Raw genomic sequence first — 19,235 nt, 5'->3', positions numbered from 1 at the left:
CTGTACTGTGGTACAGACTCCTGGCAGCAGAGTGAGGTGCTGCTATGGGTAGCAGTACTACTGCCTCTTACCTGCAGACTCAGTCACAACCTAGGTTGATTTCACCTTTCATTCTACAGACCACATCTAGGTTTACATACAGTACAGATGGAAGCTCATTATCTACAGTTGTGTGCCCTTACGTTTTCCTCAGGGTAACACAGACAGGACGTGGTTAGAGGATCAAACTGAGAAGTGTGCTATAGCAGTTTAAGTACTCTGGTTCTGAAAGCATGTACTGTAAAAATAATGGGCTATTTATGCAGAAAATAATAAGCAAGGGATCCTTGTTCTTCCTTGAGCTTTTTTGTTTGTTTTGGGTTCTTTTTTCTCTCCTTTCTTTTAGTCTGGTCTATTCAGTTCTGACCAAAGCTGAAGAGGTCACTTGTGCCTCACAGGACATCTTTAAAAAAAATACTGTTTCTTGATACAGCTATGCCCTTATACTATACATTTAGTAACCCACTCTTGCCCCCCTCCTTTTTTTTAAAAATCATAGATGGTTGGGGCCCTTAATTTCCACCCATCTTTCAGCAGCTGCACTCCACTAAATGTCTTAGCAACTAGCATAGAGACTAGGCACCTGCTGAAAACTTCTTACACATCAATTTAAGATGATATAGGTGCTTTCAAAAGCTTGTTCTCACACAGGTAACTTAAGGAGAGCAAGAAGATAGAGAACAGAAAGAAGAAAGATGTTTGCCAGATGTCACTCAATCATACTGCTTTATAACTTACGAAAATTTTAAATAGCAACGTCTGAATAACTAGCTATTTTTTGAACTGGAATCAGAAAAATTATTACTTATTTACCTTTTAAGAAGATGATTTGAAGGTATAAGTCCAGCACAGCCACTGAGATCTGAAACTTTCCTGGCCTGCCACCAAAGAGCATCATTCTGGTCCACAATCTGGAGTATATCACCCTTCTTAAAAGGCAAACCTGCATCAGCACAAGGTATGGCAGGATCTTCCAAGGGCCCGTAATCTGCCATTGCTCGCACATAGACCTGGTAAAGAAAATATACCAGAGTAAGTGGAAGCCACGTTTAGAACAGATACAACGTGAACTTTACAATCACAGGGACAGATAATGCTGCTACTTAATTCAGTGCATGATGAAGTCAAGTTTTAAAAACCAGATCAAGCCCCAAATCCTATCTGTTCATTAAGGAAGAAAAAATAATCCTCTCACACACAATTGTGAAAAGAATTGACCTTCAATAGATCCCTACAGGGGATCCCTAGAGGGATCCGTAGATCACTCTGAAAATGTCTTCACAACGTTTAACACAACTATATTTCAGATTACTGCTTTTAGTGCTCCAGCAACAGCACCTTACAGTCAACTGAGAGCAAGCCACAAAGGCAAGTAACACTTTAAGGATTGCAACAAACTTCTAAGCAACACCATTTCTTTGTATCACACCATTACACATTAATTTGGGTAACTGTTTGCAGTAACAATCTGGAAAAAAGAACATCTCTTACTGTTGTTTGGTTGCTGACAGGCCGATCAGAAACTGGAATTAATTTGAACATAATTGTCCCCTGAGACAGGGCCTAAATGATTAGAAAAGGTTTAAGTTAGGACTGGTATTCAACACATAACCAAACATTGGCAGCACAAGCTTAACACAGCACGGCTTTGGGGTTACTATCATGTCTATAATACAAATAGAAATAGAATTTAGGCAGAGTCAGTGTGACAATACTGTATTTTTTCAAAAAAAATTCAAAAATTTCAAGAATGAAACTTGAAATCTTGCTAAATTTTTTAGTTCAGTGAAATCTATGTTTCATTATAAATATGTAATTTAAACATTAATTCATCACAAACTTTTCTACTGAAGTCTAATCTAAATTAGCACTAGGGTTTGGTTAGATAAGTGATGTAAATGGGGGAGGGGGCAAAAATTTAAGAATTAAGCATTCCAATAGAGTTTGTATTTCTTACACCTAGGAATAGTACAGCCAGGGAAATAGCACATAGAAAGACTTAAGACATTACATATAGCAATACCTTACTGACTGACACTAACACTTTGCAGTGAAGAATGCTGAAAGACTGTGGGCAGAATGATGAGTATGTAACAGGGACAGCTCAACAGATGTCTTCATGAGGATTTTGACAACCACTGCTGTTTTTTGCAAGGCAAGGTAGGTAGCTTGTATGCTCTGCTTTAATGCATTAATAAAGCTCTCATTTAATGCATTTTGTAACACGGACTTTTATTGGAACAGCACTTTTCCAGTACTTTCTTGTGGAATACTAACTGAGTGGTCCTTCCAGAAAAATTATGAATCAGTAAAGTCTGAATAAATCAGTATTTTTTTTCACAGAAGCTACAGATGGAATGGTCACAATTAGGTTAATTTCTGTCCAGAACAGGGTTTTAATTCTGGTTTTGTACATTCCGATTTCAGAGCAGTTGTGAACTTCATCCACAGTAAGAAACAATCTGAATTCTTTTGTTAAAAATTTCACTTTCTCTTCTAAGAGTGTGCATATGCGTGTAAGAGAAACTGCTTGCTGTTTCTTTTAAGTACAAAGTAGAAAAAAGATTCAATACCAGAATATTAATAACTTGCTCAGGCTCAAGTCCCTCAATAGGAACTCCATTTACTTCCACCAGTTTGTCTCCAGCATACAGCAACCCTACAGTGAAAACAAGGATGAACGCAGCAGCAGCAGCTTTATCACAGTATGGATTACACTGGGTAGGCGAGGGGGGACACACTGATATACCACAGGTTTGGAAGTCAGTGTTAAAGGTTTCCATAAACCAGGTATGCAGGAAGGCATTTTGGATTTAGACTATATTGCCCCTCGATAGGGCTGCATATTTCTGTGGGTCACAAGAAGTTTGCATGCTGCAGTTTTCTTATTTCCTCCCACCTCCCATTTACAGCATATTTACGATCTATTGATGATTTGCAGAAACATTTTAATATAGCTCAATTTCCCAAAGTAATTTCTGAAGCTAGTCTATCTAAACCCATTATATTAATAGACCACGAGACTTGGAACCAACCATTAATTGCGGGTGCAGTGGGAGGCCTTGGGACTCCTGTCTGTCCTTTACAAATTCTTCACAGTATTGTTTACTTTCACATTTTCCTTCAGCTCAATTAAAACATTACTCAAACTAGAAACTTAATCAGCTGTTGTCTACAATTCGGGTTTTCTTCTCTATACAAAGCCCAGAAAATACTAAAAGGAACTATTTTATAATGTTTACAGTTCAATTTTACTTCTGATGTTTTACATTTCCCAAGGAAACGGAACACATTCAGTTCTAGGATGCCCAAGTAGTAACATTTCCAAGGAAACCCCTTGGAAGATTGCTTAGCAACTAAAACTACCAAACTGTTTAGTAGACTAGTACCAGAAAAATATTACTCCATATTCCTTAAAGCCCATTATCTTAGAGAATCCCAGGCTACTGATGTTTTCCATTTCTCCATTAGGGAATGAGCTGCTGGCATTCATACTACACTGCAATTTGGGACACTCCTGATCAATTTCAGGACAGATTTATCCAGGTATTGGTGCCAAGAATACATAATGAAAACTGGATTTGTACCTCAATTCAAACATAGCACATTCATATGAAAATTAATGAAACCAGAATCAAAGTCACTGCAACCTACTACAATTTACAGTACTGTCCAATGTACACTTCTTGCTTCGTAATAGAAAACTAATTGTAGAAGCTAAGCTATTATCTTACTTCAAATATCTTATTTCAAGTTCAGTTGTTTGTATCACTTTGTTTCAAATTACACATACCACTTCTGTCTGCTAGCCCCCCATGGATCACACGGGCAACTGTTATGTCACCTGTTATCTCATGGCGTTTAATGGTGGCACCCTGGCAAATAAAAACAAAGAAGAAACACACTGATCAGTGAAGAACACCAGTAAGTTCCCTTTCACCATCACAGATCTGATATTTGCAATGACAAAAAGGCATTGAAAGATACAGCCTTTTTAACATCATACTGCTCTAGTGATCATGTGTCATTATTAGCACTAAGTCCTTCAATATCCTCAAATTCCATCATACTAAAATAATCTCGCTGACTGTAAGAAATCTTTTTTGTCTCAAATATTACACCTATCTTTTCCTAAAGCAGATTAATATGCCACACAATGTTTTCCACTTACAAGCACAAATGATTCCTAAAGAACTTTTCAGAGTCTCTCCTCTCTTCCTTACTGTTTTGGTCAAAGGAAGAGCTCTTAATCCAATCTGCATTTTCATTATAGCAGATAAAAACATCTGCCAAATGTTCAAACCCTGAGTGGACAAGGCACTGAACAACCTGCTTTAGTTGTACTTGCACTGAGCAGGGCTAGATTATCTATCTCCTCAGGCCCTTTCCAACCTTAACAATTCTTGCAATTCTGTAAAAACTGGACAAGAAAGCACACAGTTTCTGTGACATTTCTTGAAAGAAACCAATATGCATGCGATGCATTATCAGTGCTTGTATTAAGTTAAAATAATTTGACAGGATCAGAAAGCTCCCTCACCAGAGGCTGGTTGTTTTTCACTAAGCAGACAATCCTCATAGCTTCCTCATTTTCAGGTATATTGTCTGGCAGTGGTGGAAGGGTTGGTTCAAAATCTTTCTGCGCCACAGTATCATGAGCAGATAGCAAGGCCTGTTACAAACAGAAACAAGCGAACAAAACAGTGACTGGTCAGAAAACAGAAATCAGTGAATCAGTTCCTATGTGAACATAGATCCCTTTCACACATTGACTTTTTCTTCTTTCCACTTGGAAATTTAACCAGTGAAATCAAGTTTTAAAAACAGTTCCTCTCTGCTTCTTCTGGAAAACTTACAAAAGAGAAACATTTCTATTTGAAGCTCTAGGGTAAAGAATGCGGGTTTTGCAATTACAAGGAAAATTTGCTTTTATATGTCTGCATCAACCACTTGGAATTTAACATTGTACGGAACATCTCTCTGAAACATAGCCCTTAAATAGAATGCAGCCCACTGCAGGTACTTCAGACAGCCAGCCCACATCTGATTTCACAGCTAGGTTAGTTCATGATTAGGAAATTATGTCTCTTCTGGCTCCTTTGCCAATTTCTGTGAACAGATGGCCATCTGTTTCCATTTCCACTGCAGACAGCTCTACCAGCAAACTTTTTCTTTCCTTATGCAGGACTTGCCTTTAAGTGTGGAGCACGCAGTAGTCGCCTTAGCTCTTTGATCTCCCCAGACTGAGGGGCTTCACGCAGTAACTCTACCACCTGATAAAGGTAAGAGAGAAAGCACAGAGACTGGCTCTGGGGGACAATTAATCTAGTAAGCTCTAAACTGAATTTAAAGGAGTACAGCAAGAGTGTTAAGCCCCTCATAGTATATGACTTGGAGCATTTCCATACAGTTTGTTCTAGAACTGGACGTGACCACAGCTGCACCACACTCAGCCAGGCTTAATTTAGTTCAGGCACAGTGCCATGTGCGCTTAGTTTTTTCTCCTATGCCTCAACAAAATTTCATCGCTAGTGTCAGTTTCTCCACTTAGTCATTAACTCTCCCACTAATTCAGAAATTTAAGAATCAGCTATTATGATTAGAAAAATCCAAAAAGCTTCTCAAAATCCTCACGTCAGGCTGCTTGCTTGTACCCATAACATGGAGCCACAGAGTTACCTGGGAAGAAAAATATATGGCCAGTGGTTAAAACAAATAATTTATGTGTTTCATTACACTGGCCAGGGCTCATGCATTCTAGTGGCTGCTGTATGCATTTCTCATCCCCCACTCTCAGTAAGAGTTAAGAGTAGTTTGACAAATGTGCAAGGAGAGAATCTTTCAAGTTTAGATAGTGTACTTAGACCTGAGACACAAATACCAGAACACTTATCTGCAGATAAATTGACTAATTTGGTATAAGTAAAGCAAAACACTATGTATATGCCGTCTTACCTCACGATTCAATGCACATGCCTGCAGCGTGACAGGAACTGGTCTTTTTCCGAGGTAATGTTGGAGGCATTCATAAATCTATTGCATGCCATGACAGACAAGACAATGTGATGATGATATTATCTGTTCACGTGATTATATTCACATGATACATCCCCAACACACAATGGACAATACTGTATTTCTAGGAACTTCTCAGTGCCACTACAGCCAAAGATCTTGCATTCTCAATCCTTAATGTCTAATGCATCTGGAATTGAGTCTATAATTCATTGTCTTTCCATCCAGCTAGCCAGTCATACTGTAGTTTTGAATTTTCCAATAAGAAAAGCTGATTGTACAGGACAATAGCCTGATAGCATAAATTCTCAACCTGTATCTTTCTTCCTTTCTCTAGTTGCAAGCATGATTGAAAAAGTAAATTTAACTTAAAATAAATTGCTGCACTTGAAGTGGCCTTATGGACATTCTTATCCACTGCAAGCTTTTCTTCTTTAAAATTTAGAGATTTTTAAAAATCCACATTAGAAGAAAAGCAGAATTTGTGCAGATTTTGTCTCTGAGATACAATTCTGCCCAAGAGAGAAACACCAGCCAAAACTGTTCTATAACAACCTAAAATCTTCAGCTACACATCCGATCAGTGTGGGCAAAACCAAAAAAAAATAGTTTCACAAACATCCATACCGAAAAGTGAGATGCGTAGCTGTACAGAGATTTAAGAATAGAAAAGACAGCTGAGCAGCGCTGTGTTCAGCCTACATCTCCATCCTCCTGGCCTTAATACAGACATGTCCAGTAGAAGAGCTTTAATGTCTAGAGCATCTATGAAAGAGAATACACTTTTCTTTAAAGCAAAGGTGATTTTGTTCACCTTGAGTGCTGATGTTAGGACTATCAGCATCAGTGTAAATGAGCATTTATTGTCCTGATATAGAAATTAAAGTAGCTATACCCTAGAGACTGTTCTCTAGGAAATCTTTGCCTTCACAGCTGAATATTACTTTACCTTTAAAAGTGCTTGCAGCCAGCGAGATCCAAGCAGGTCATATAACATGCCAACACCATTGACATCTCTTTTACAGAGCAAACTCAGTTCTTGTAGCACTAGAGTCAGAACATGAGATATACCTGAGCCCAAGAAACAGAAAAGCGCAAGACACTTCAGTACAAATAGAAGACCAAAGCCAAACAGTGACCCAGGCCTTTGAAAAACACCTTTCCTCAGTTTATACTCCCAAGAAATGCACTAATTTCCTGTCTGCTTGCTTTGTTTCCTGCAATCAACTCTGTTGTCTAAGAGTTTTATTAAGTTACTAACAAGCAGGGTTAGGTCAATGATAGCAATTTTCAACTGACCTGTGAGAAAACCACACAGGGAATCTCACACATATCAGTCTGGGCTCAAGCTTGTACCCCCTACAAAGAGGTAAACATAAAAAATTGCCTTGCTCATTTTATAGGCTCTTCTTCTGGATGACCCACTGTTTGGGCCAGGGACCATCTGTTTTTCTCCACCTTGGAGAATATCACTAATGAAAATACAAATTCCTGACAAATACATACTGTTGTCACAGACACCCACTTGTCCCAGAAAAGGACAAGAACCATTCTTGAAGCAGCACTTGGTCTGTTAGGAACAGTATTCCAGTACAATGGAAAAATGAAAAAAATCCAGTGTCTTTCTAAAATCTCAAGGAGGCAGAAACCAAGAGGTGACAAATAGGTAAGATGTTACACAAAGTCAGGCCTAGATACAAACTGGATTTTTGTGAGTGCATGGAATTTAAATTTTACCTCAGAAACGACAACAGATCATTTCTGGTATGTGATACACTTCCCAAGAAACACAGTGTTTCTAACAGTACTAATACAATACCATTCCAAATGCTAGGAGTTGGAGTTATTAAGCTATAAGGGTTCTCAAAAAGACAATGAGAGTTGCATGTCTGACTCCTGCTGCATATCAGAAGAAAGTAAATTCTCAACTCCAGTGCATTTTGGTAAGCACAAACTGTCTCTTTGCTTTTTAGTGCCAAAGTAATCATGCAATACAATTGTAACTGGAGACCTTCCTTTATTTGTTTACAGCATTAAACTTGGTATGGTTCAATGAGTAATACAGTAATCTAAGAAAAATGTTGAAGTAAACCCAAGACAGTACAAGCTTCTAAAGTTACATCAGCCAAAGTCAAAATAATTTCTTAAAACTAAAGCTCATCCAGTGGACCCAGCACAGCTGAGTACTCCCTACGTATAACCAGTTGCTTGCTTTACTAATTTCTCTCCTGAACACAGTTTTACAGCCATTTTTTTTATAGTCATTGACAGCTAATTGTTTCATAATTGTATCAGCTCTAGAACTCAATGTTACCAGCACTTATGGGAGATCAATCATCAACTTCAGTTTCACTGATGTGTTTTCCTTATGCATTAATTTATACAGGTAGTTGCCTACAAAGTTACTGCAGATGGGACTTTTGCCTCAATCATCAGGCAGAATTATTGAGTATCCAAACTGGGAAAGTCTGAAAGTATACATTATTATCAAAAGAATCATCTGCTTCTGGAAAGCAAACATCTAAGCACTTAAACTGATAAACTCAGTGAGACCCACAGGGAAATCTTTCCCAGAACAGTTTTCTTAAAAGGATTCTCTTCTACAGGAACTTCTAGTGTGTAATAGAACACCACCTTTGGTGGAGACACTTAAGATCTTCTCCTCATTACCGGTTGCCTCTTTTTGAGATGATTTGTACTAGTTATCTCCTAGAATGCTATCCTTACAAAGTGGGTTCAAATAGACCATGATGTTCCACACAGAATCACAAACCTTCAAACTACAGAGAATAATTTCCTTCAGAAAAAAAACCCCACCCCTCTTGTAGTTGTTAGTCATTTGTGACACAGCTGCAGAGACTGTCGACTTCATAAGCCAGAAAAATGCCAGGTATTCCCTTCTGATGCTCCCTAAATTAGCTGCGTGCCACCATTAATAATTGGAATGATTCTTGATGTTTAAGTAGAAATACTTCTAGACTCATTCACCTCTCTCATGACTCAGTGGAAGAAGAATTAGAAAGACCTAGAAATAAGGCTTTTTTTGTCAGTTTTCTTTTTCAAAGAGATGCAAAAGTTATGAGTACCATTATCTTGACTGCAGACTGTTGGCACCTCCATGTTTTCCTTTATTCAAGGAGATTCCACCCACTTCGAATAGTGCATTCACGCTGAGTAGGTTTCACAAAGATAGATGCTGAACTAGGGAAAAGAGTACACTCGTATCACAATAGTGTCAGGTATTTTTAATTGATAAGAAAGCAGAATTTAAAAGAAGGGGGAGCAACCATTCATATTTGAAATGCACAACAGGTTGCAAGCATACATTAAATATAAGTCCCACTTGTAAATTCAGTTACCCACCAGCATCCAAAATGCAGACAGACTAACCTCAACTGCAGTATGACATTTTATTTCATTTATGGAATTGCCATTAGCTTGCTTCATTAAGCCATCTAAAATAACAAGCTATTTAGTACATCTTCTGTTGCCCAGCTTTTTAAGTGCACTACCATGAAAATTCATAATTTTTTCCAGACTTTTAAAGTTTGGTTTGCATCAGTGTAGCTTGGAAAATAATCATATTCAAGGACACATTACACTTAATTCTTCTCATTATTGACACAATATTAAAATTGGAAGACTCTGGAGATTCTACTGAACTTTCCCCGAGCAAAGACATGATTTTACAAGAAAGGGATCCCTGTTTCTATCACTGTTAGAATTCAAGGTCTTTGAAGGATTTGTTCCATAAAGATTGTTATTTTCCTCTATTTCCTTCCAGTGAATTAAAACACAAAAACCCCCAAACCCAAATTAAAAGCCCCACACCTTACCTTACTGGTACCATCATCTGTCTCAGGCAATTTATAATTGGTTGTTACATTTAGAGATTGAGTCAAAGAAGTTATTTGCTAATCTAAAAAAACCCCTCCCATATTATTTTCCATTGTAAAAAAGCAGCATATTTTACCTTTTTTTTCTTTAAGTTGTAAAATAGAAATTTTAAAGTGATGCAGTAAGCCAACACTTACCCTAATTAATCCATATCTGTGTCACACTGAACTTTTTGCATGTAAAAAAATAAGCTTTCTAAAATTTTCTTCCAAATTCCTTCCCTCCCTTAAAATTCTGTGACAGCCTATCACTAATCTATAATGTTCCCTTAGACTAAAAATGGTGGAGTCTCTCCAATCTACTGCTAATAGGAAACAATGCAGTACAAAATTGCTTCAGAGAATTCTCAGAAGTCTTCTTTGCAATCAAGTATGGAAATTTCCCAGGAAACACCACATGGTGCACTTACACCCCAAAGCATCAGGAATCTACATATGAAAGCTCTGAAGTAATTCAGAATCTTCTTTACATCCTAGTCGATCTAACTTCAAATCACATTTGATGCAAGTTTGTCAAGATTACCAGTATTGTAAGATTACTCTTTAAGAGTTAAATATTTAAACTGGTCACTCAAGAGATAATTCAGAGCACAAGTTAAAAAACCTGGAACATCAGGTAACTGAACATCTCAGCCCACAGTGAACCCGTGTGACACTGTACACACAGTGAATGCTTTACCAAATTCTGTTACATACACAGTAGTTTATCTCCCAGATTAGTAAAGCAAAAGAGCAGCCATTTTCCTCTAGACTGTTCTGTGGACAGAAAACATCAAACATACAAACAGGAAAAGTATTATCTTGATCTGCTTATAAAAGCAGAAGGCATTACTGTCACTTTTAGTGCACTTAATACCTAATTTTAGAACTTGCTTCCTTTTTCCTGTTAGATCATAAAAATGCTTTTAAAAGGCAGTGGAAATTAACTCAGAAAAAATACAGAAGTTATGACTGATTCAAACATCTTACTGAGTACTGGTAATTCATTTGAAGTTACCTCTACAGGACACTCAGTGATCTTACTGAAAGACTAATCCAAAGATTGCTTTTAAAATTACAATTTATTCTTTCAAAGACTAACAAAAAATATAGTTTGATCCTCTCCCAAAACCCAATGCCACTGGATTTTGAGCTGCAATTATTATTTTCAAATAGTCTGAGTTCTTTTCCTTTAAGAGTTTGCCTTCCCTTTGTTAAGCTTAGTTGACCTGCCTAATGATGGATTTAACAAAGCAGACCATATAAATCCAGTCACAAATACCTGGATCTTAATTACTGAAGACATCAGGAGCAGGACAGCAAGCTTTACTGTGGGATGGTACAGACATGGTAAGAGGAATCCCTGTGTTTCAAAGTACATTCAGGAAGTGGCGCTCCTGGTTTTCACCGAATAACAGCAAGATGAAAGCACAAGTAACCCTCAGCTTGGCTGACCTCTGCCTCCCCTCCTCTTTTCGAAAACTAAGTCAGTAGTTCCAGATTCAGTTGCAGAAGGATTTACAAAGAGATGGTACTCAATCTGCAAGTTATGTCCTAAAAAGAAACAACTTCTGACAGCTTATCCCATAAAGCCACATTTCAGAAGCCCCATTTCTTCTCATTATTACTAATCCTAAAGCTTCGCTAGCTTTTTTAACTATGCTTTTTCCCAGATTTTTCAAGAGCTAAAAGACAAACCCTGCTGACATCTGTTGGTTCCCACATAAAATGTCTGTTTGCTTTATATGGTCTATATAGACATCCAGCAGCACACTCCCCATTCAAAATGCCAATTCCCATTTTGTGGCAAAGATGACAAAAGAGCATGTCCAAATATTTCAGATGTATCATAAAGGAGCCAACTCCTCATCTGTATGTTGTATTTCACATACTGAAAGTCCAGACCTAAAAATCTCATCACATATCTCCCTCAGAAAGGCCTAAAAAGCAACCCAAGTGTTTTCCCCTCAAAAAAGAATAAATGAGTAAAATCCCTGTTATAATATAGCTGGGCTTTCTGGGACAACTCCCCTAACCGTAGCTCCTAGCTGAATTTGGTTGCCCAACTCACACCTAAAAATGTGTTGCTCAACTGTGAACAGCTTCACTTATTACTATACATCTATTACCAGACGTATGATTTTACGGCAGTTGGTTCACTTAAAGCATATACAGCTTTTATCCATAAAGATACTCTGCCACCCAGAAGGCTCTCAACACATTGTACTCAGAGTAACTTCCCATTCAAAGCCCAGTTCCATCCACAATAAAACTGCAGTTATTTCAAGTCTAGATCTGGCTTTCCCTATGTTTTGTCCTATTTAGTTATGAAGCATCAGACTGCATGCCCTTTTAAGTAGGGTGGGACCCTGCAAACACACATAGGGAAACATGTGAAAGACATGAAATATTTCAAAAAGCTTTTTGGTTTAACTAATTAAAAGAAAGTTTAGGAGATTCCTTAACCACAAAGCAGATAAGCAAAAACCCTCAATTTTTTTGTAGAAGACTCCTCAGATACATACTGAAAACCAAATCTTTTCTCTTGTGGTAACTGTAGTGACATTACCATAATCTTAAAACCTCCTTTGTTCAGGCAGTGTTGTGTACCAAACCAGTGTGTCACCATATTGACAGTCAGCCTTGCTTATATTCTATTACAAAACAGAGAGGTTTAAAGGAAGAGAGTCAAAAAAACCAGCTACCACCACCGTCTCCAGTATAGTCTTACTAATATTTAATCAAGGTCTCTTTTAGCCTTTGGGACCTGGATCATATTTATTTCTTTTTAGCTAGATCTTGCAGATCAACTCAGAATGGAAAAGAACTAAACCAAAGCAAGTTATCCAGTTGCCATCAAAAAGAATATTCTACAATCTTCTACCAAACAGTTATTTCATTTTTAAATGCACCCCTGATCATCATCCTGCAAACAGAGACAAAGAACACTTCTGGAGATGCTAAGAGACTTCCAGTTCTGCTAAAATACTAACAATACTGTTACCTTCAAAAAAGACTCTCAATAGATTCCCCCCCGCCAGCCCCAAGCCTTGTAGCTTCTGGTATCACTAATGCTTCCATAGAGAACAGATGTGGGATTAACTTGGGTGCATTCACAAGTTTTAGACACTGAAATCTGAGAAAAAACTGGAAAAGCTACTAAATGCTGATTGCTTGCCTTTTTGGGTAAAATCTTCAGGAATAGCTATTATTAACCCTAGCAGCACTCTGATAAACACAAAGTTAGTAACCCTTTCATCCATTGCTGGCTTTTTAAACCACAGAGTTTATGCTCACACTGACAGAAGCAGCAGTTAAAACGTCAAAATATGTCAAGTTCTTAACAACACAGCTCACCTCATTCATAAAGTAGTAGCTGCTTCATGTTTTCACACAGCAAAAGGAAAGCAGCTTCCCACTGTGAAGCCTGGTTTCAACAGCTGTCAGTCACAGTAGATGATGAATAAGTCATTATCAGAAGACAGCAAGAATATCTCGCTTCTCTGCAGTTCTTTAGAACAAGACCTACTAAATTGCTTGCTTAAGGGTAAAGGTCGGAGTTCAAGCATACTGGTAACTACTACTGTGCCTTCATTTCTTGAGACTTGCATCTACAGACTGTAAGGCCAGAGCTCAGGGTCTCCTCACCCCAGGGATCTAAATTAGATGGAAGTTCTACTAAAAGGCTTACCTGACTAATCTCCCAGCCAGTGTAAGGTCTTTCCCGTTTGCATGTATTGCACGCAATTACAGATGCTCATTAGAAGACATTGCTCTTTGCCTGTTATTAGGGACAGAACTGGATATCCACACTGAACATGCCTAAATTGGGAGTCAAAACGAGTGTCACCTCATGTCAACAAATACCAGTTAACCCAAGTCTAGGCTACAGGGCTTACTGCCTTTAGCAGCAGAATATGAAATTCCTTGGACCTATTTGTCAGACAGACCAGAAGCTCTTACTGCTACAAGGCTCGAGCTGCAAGGGAACCTAACCTCTGCTTTTAATACAGTTTTCCGAATTGTCTTTAAATGGACAATTTCGGATGTGGTCAAGCCTCTGAAAGGGGGCAACACCAGAGAACCTGAAATTCAGAACATCAACCCCCCAGTCTTACAAACTTCTTTGGTTAATAAGCTCGACAAGGTTATTGAGCACTTTTAACTAGGAAAAGCACACATTATTAAATTTGTCAAAATTAATGATTTGGCATATTGAAGGCTGGAAATTAGCTTGAGGGCAGGGAACACTGAGAAAGCTTTTGTTGCAAATAGGCCTCTAAATCAGGCAAACTAAGTAGGCAAAAACAGTAACAAGAGACATTCAGCATCTCTCAAGTGACATGCCCTATTCACAACTTTTTTATTCTGCATTAAACTTAAATAGGCTAGTTTCATCACTGAAGTCTGTCAGCTTCTTTTTCTAGTCGGTGTAAAAAAACATCTTGCTGTTTGTACGCTTTGAGATTTGAAAGCATTTTAAGTGAAAAAGCAACCCAAAATATTAGTGGAATAAACTGACCCATTTTAAGCAAAGGTAGAGACATGTCCTTTGAAACCATATATCCTTATCTTGACCCAAGAACCACTTATTTCAAGTCTGAGGCAGTACGCGTTAAAAAAGACTGAATAAAATCTATGTTCGTGTAAGGCATTCTGTGAGATTTAGATAATCACACCTACATGCATAAGGTTGCTGATAGAACAACTTGTGCTGTTATTCCTTGTAATCAGATCTATTCAGTGATGATTCATTCTGCCTCTCTCTAGTAGAAAAGCTTACAGCTCCAGTGGTGGTGCGAGTACCTTTTTTACGCAGGGTTAAGTGCCACCGAAGCGTCACCTCCTAGAAGAGCAGCACATTCAGAGAATAGTTGGGTGCAGCACACTGTAGTCATGTGAGGCAGCCAGCTTGACTTCCAGCTATTTACTGCAAACAGCTCAGGCTTACTAAAAAAAAAACCACAACCCAGAAACAAACACCTGACAACATCAACACATTGATAATAAATCAACTTAAAAGTACAGAGAAAGGATTTGTTTTACAGTCCCGTATCAGTCACATCTTTCCTTCACATTACCTCTCAACATACCAGAACTGGTATTTCCCTAAACTGCTTCTAAAAACAAGTACAATTATGAAGTGAACCTATTTTTGGCAAAGTCAGTCAATAATGTATAGCACCTGGCATTCAAGTCAGAATACTTTGTGAAGATTAGGAGTAAGAAAAAAAATTCTCTTTTGAACTCCTACCCCCCCATTCATACATGTCTTTAATTTCCATTAGCTGAATATTTAACAGATATCACAAGTTTAATTAGCTTTGCTGTAGCTATAAGAAAGTAACTTCACAGTTGCATGGGGGAAATGCATCTGTGCAGTGCAATGGTATCAGTACAGTGCATATTTTCTTACCTGCAAACACGTTCAGCTCATGCAGAATTTCCAGAGGGAAAGAGTATTTGCTGGATGTTAGTAGAGCAAGCAACCTCACTGCCCTAGCTAATCTATGGACATCCTCTCCTTTCTAATCCGCAGAAACTTAACCTTAGAACTACTCATTACCAGGGAGAAGAGAACAAATCCCCTTAACCCCTTTCTTGCATAAAAATCCTACTTTGTCTCTCACTTAAGTAGTTTCTTATTCCCAGCACCCTTCTCAGTCATCTCTTAGGGTCTGTCTCCAGCAGCCATGCCTACAATTACAATGAGAATCTGTAATACTGTAACAGTTATCTTCTGTTGCTGGTTACAAGATTTCTGCTGCAGCATAAGATATATCCAGCTTTCAATTTAAGGAAAAAAAGCAAAAATAAAAAGATGAGAAAAAAAGTAATTACTGTGAAGCAATACAGCTGGAGAAGTCCTGCAGGTTAGCTCATTTCTTTGTTAGCTATAGAAATACACAAATCAAAGCTGGTCTGTACTGATTTCCTAATGGATCGCAGCCCATAGGCTGTAAAGTGGAATCCGTGTCAGAAGCACATTTAATCCCAGGATTCTCTTCAACTAATAATTGAGCCATATATCAGAGACCAAAAATAAACCAGCCCAGGCTGTCTGCTTCCGTTAATCAGGAAGCTAAATTCTTATGAGATACCATTACTTTTCATAAGAGGTTGCGTGTGTATGTGTGTGTGTGTATATATATGCAGAGGCAGATGTATTCTCTGGATTTTTAGTTCTCAACTTCGCATCACTCACCATAAACACCTGAAGTTGCTGCATATTTGTAGATATCCTTCCTTCCTGAAAGGTGGGAAGATTCTGGAAAAACTTCCCATCTCCAGTTACATTTTCAGTTTAAGGCGCAGAATCAGTGTGGGAGTAAGGTCACGTGAAACAAAGCCTTTCATATGTCAGTGATGAAGATCAAAATCATTCCTTTCTTCTGAAACATCTGAAGACAACAAACACTAACAATGAATAGTTATAGGGGGGGATAATAACCCCACCAAACCTGTTTTAATGATTACACTCCTATAAAAAGGTGAAATAAATCCTGAATTCAGATCTTTGCAGATGAAAATTATTGCCATTGGTTTACTCAGCTGTTCAACATAGCTCCTCTTCAAAGAGCAGTTCTGCTCCTATAGTTAAATATTTCGGTACACTGAGTTCTAACAGAAGGTTGCATGGAAAGATGGCATCTAGCACAAAAGAGCGAGTGTTTGAATTCCTGCCTTATACTTCATTATACTCTCCATCCTTAGTTGCATACCATCCCCCACCCCCCTTCTCACAAACCTCTTTATAGATTTCCTTTTATTCATATTATTGCTTAGCTCTCATCAAATTATTCAGTCTAAGTAAAAAAATAAGATTAAGCTAACAAAAAATTGTTTGCAAGCGTGAAGTCTATTACCTCTATATTCTGTTATCACTGGTCTGTTGCAAGTATAACAAGTATATCAACATTTTTAAACATCATCTTACCAGAATTACTCTTTCCCCTTCTCTGCTAAAACTAAAAATAATTTCAGAAAGACCAATCATTTTTACTTTATTATTAAAATTGCTACATTACAGTCACTGTTCAAAACAGTATTTTGACATGGTTTCTTTCCATTTAGGTGCCATACACAAGCCATGATTATTTCAAAAATATGATTAGCATTATCTATGATAGTTTGACATAACTTAAGCCACCATAACATCCTATATCCTATTCCTCCCTCCCCCTTTTTGAGTGAGTCATGGTAAAGAACAGCACCTACAATACCCAAGTTATCCACTAGTGTTATTGGTTATAAATAAAGTTAACCATAAACCACAGAGGAACACACACACACACACAAATCCCCCAGGGAAATTACTTGTTCTCTACATGTTCAAAAATGCAACAAGGTTAGCTTTTATCACTCTGACACATCAGTTAACAGGCAACAGTGTCAAACCTAGTCCATTGTCAGCTTGTTCAAGAGCACATTCCTGTTCTCCTATCACATGGGCTTCCAGAGAAAGCATTTGTCCTCTGACCCCACGGTAACAAAGTTGAACGCTACAGATTTCAAGTATTGAATTCAGTGCCAAAATCTGAAGTGGTCAGTGCCTTTTATTTATTTCATAAACAGAAAGAATGGTGAATGCCTGCATATTTATAATTCTAGTAAACAGGGAAGCCCACAACAGTGTGGTATTTCCACAGCAGCACGTTAACACTGCATTCAGCAATGCTGTTCAACACAGATGCCTCAAAACCTTTACAGCCAAACACACTAGAGGCTACCCATTATAAATACTGACATATTTCTATTTTTTAAATAAACAAAAACATAATAGCTTAATTGAGGAAGACTGAACAGTTCTGTGGTGCAATTAATTCTCTTTAAATGTCTCTGTTGACAAACCAGGAATAATAAAAACAAACCCACTGCTTTAGAAGCCATGCGGTCCAGACTTTCACATGTACTCTATGTAGATGCCATGCCTTTTTGCAGCATTGTTAATTAAAAAGGAGTAAATAATCTTCTGTTAGAATAGGAAATTATTTCTTCTTGGCAAGTACTTGACACACCAAGTCTCTAGCTTTATCACCACTTCATAGATAGCTTCTGGATGCAGTTCTCCAATCTTAAAACTGAAAGTTCAGAAGAAACAACTGAATATTTTCATCTGTAACAACTGGACTGTAACAGAGTGTTTTCTAAGTGCCATTTCAGGGAACAAAGTAGGTATTGAAGTTCCATTGAGTAGATTATCCCACAGAGCCAGGTCGTAAATGATGGTCTATGTAAGCTTTTCATGTTGAATCTGGTAGTAACATGCCTGAATTAAAAAAAAAGTTCTGTTTAACCTACATACCAGTTCTCAGCAAGCCGATAAAGCATCATACACAGAAAGGTTGTTTTTTAAATCTCTATCCAGGAAAACAAAGGACTAGGCTTTCTATGAACAGTGATTATACAGTGACACTCAACACATGAGAATCTTCTGATAAACTAGCAAAAAGAACAAGACATTTTAAGTTACAAATTATGTCCACCTCCTAATGAAGCAAGACAGCATGATATGAGACTCAATACTTTCACAGCTCCCAGCTTTGCCAAGATGAGGGACATTTTTTTGCTCACAAGTCTTACTTTGCCCTCTGACAGAAGGGGCCAGAAGAGAAGATATTTTCTTACAGGACAAGAATACAAGGATTAAGTGTTTCAAAAGCACTCAGACTGAAAAGCATAGGTTTCTATCACCTAGACAAATACTCTAACCCGCTACTGATAGCTCTTCACTCCTTAATGCTAGTTCAAATACACATTGGGTCAGCCATGACCAGAAACTTAATAGAAATTTCTCAGACAACACTTGCACTCATGGAAAATAAGATTCTGCTTCTACTACATAGATTCCTTGATGAATTTTAACTCAAATCTTCCCTTTATGTAGCACTATAAAAATGACTGATATTAAAAAAACCTCTGCACCCAACTATTTCCAGTTTGCACAGACAGAAAATACAATCATGTTCACCTAGCAGGTCACCTTAAGATTTTTAAATTTCAGATTAACAGCATCCCTCCAAAACAACCCACAAAAGAGAAGCTCCACACAGCTGAATTGTCACAGGACCCACTTGTTTGCACAGTTCTGAGGTACCAAACCAACTTATTTGCATTTTGGAGGCCCTAGTGTACGATAGGATATTCATCAAAACAGATTCTCTTCCTTTTACATACTTAAAAAAGGAGAATAGCAAGTAGAACATGGAGAGTGACACAGTGTTTTGTTTTGTTTTTTTTTTTTTTTCAAACTTGAATTCCTAAAGCATCTTGATGTAATGTTAGACTTAAATGTTACTGGAATGG

At 37.8% G+C, this 19,235-nt stretch overlaps 2 protein-coding genes across 11 annotated transcripts in view; both read right to left on the bottom strand.

The window, feature by feature from the left end:
* Positions 1-15,762, bottom strand: part of MPP4 (MAGUK p55 scaffold protein 4) — a 28,359-nt gene extending 12,597 nt beyond the window's left edge. For 2 of the 10 annotated variants that reach the window (XM_074911254.1, XM_074911262.1), the window contains exons 1-11: positions 15,346-15,761; positions 14,736-14,879; positions 9,141-9,255; positions 7,004-7,125; positions 5,995-6,072; positions 5,232-5,312; positions 4,580-4,711; positions 3,833-3,914; positions 2,613-2,698; positions 1,531-1,602; positions 853-1,049 (exon numbers count right to left, since the gene is read on the bottom strand). In XM_074911254.1, coding sequence (XP_074767355.1) covers positions 853-1,049; positions 1,531-1,602; positions 2,613-2,698; positions 3,833-3,914; positions 4,580-4,711; positions 5,232-5,312; positions 5,995-6,072; positions 7,004-7,125; positions 9,141-9,174 — 884 coding nt within the window. In that variant the 5' untranslated portion in view covers positions 9,175-9,255; positions 14,736-14,879; positions 15,346-15,761. Of the gene's footprint in view, positions 1-852; positions 1,050-1,530; positions 1,603-2,612; positions 2,699-3,832; positions 3,915-4,579; positions 4,712-5,231; positions 5,313-5,994; positions 6,073-7,003; positions 7,126-9,140; positions 9,256-13,286; positions 13,370-13,620; positions 13,752-14,612; positions 14,633-14,735; positions 14,880-15,345 lie in introns of those variants that run through there. The other 8 variants (XM_074911257.1, XM_074911255.1, XM_074911256.1 and 5 more) reach the window with 8 other exon arrangements.
* Positions 15,763-17,467: 1,705 nt separating this feature from the next.
* ALS2 (alsin Rho guanine nucleotide exchange factor ALS2) overlaps positions 17,468-19,235 on the bottom strand; it is a 43,158-nt gene continuing 41,390 nt past the window's right edge. The window contains exon 34 of the mRNA XM_074911252.1: positions 17,468-18,198. Within this exon, the coding sequence (XP_074767353.1) occupies positions 18,160-18,198 (39 nt within the window). The 3' untranslated portion in view covers positions 17,468-18,159. The remainder of the gene's footprint in view (positions 18,199-19,235) is intronic.

Source organism: Athene noctua, chromosome 7 (genome assembly GCF_965140245.1).
Source record: "Athene noctua chromosome 7, bAthNoc1.hap1.1, whole genome shotgun sequence".
NCBI lineage: Eukaryota > Metazoa > Chordata > Aves > Strigiformes > Strigidae > Athene > Athene noctua.
The sequence above is the reverse complement of the archived record's forward strand: the minus strand, read 5'-3'. Positions and strand labels throughout refer to the sequence as shown.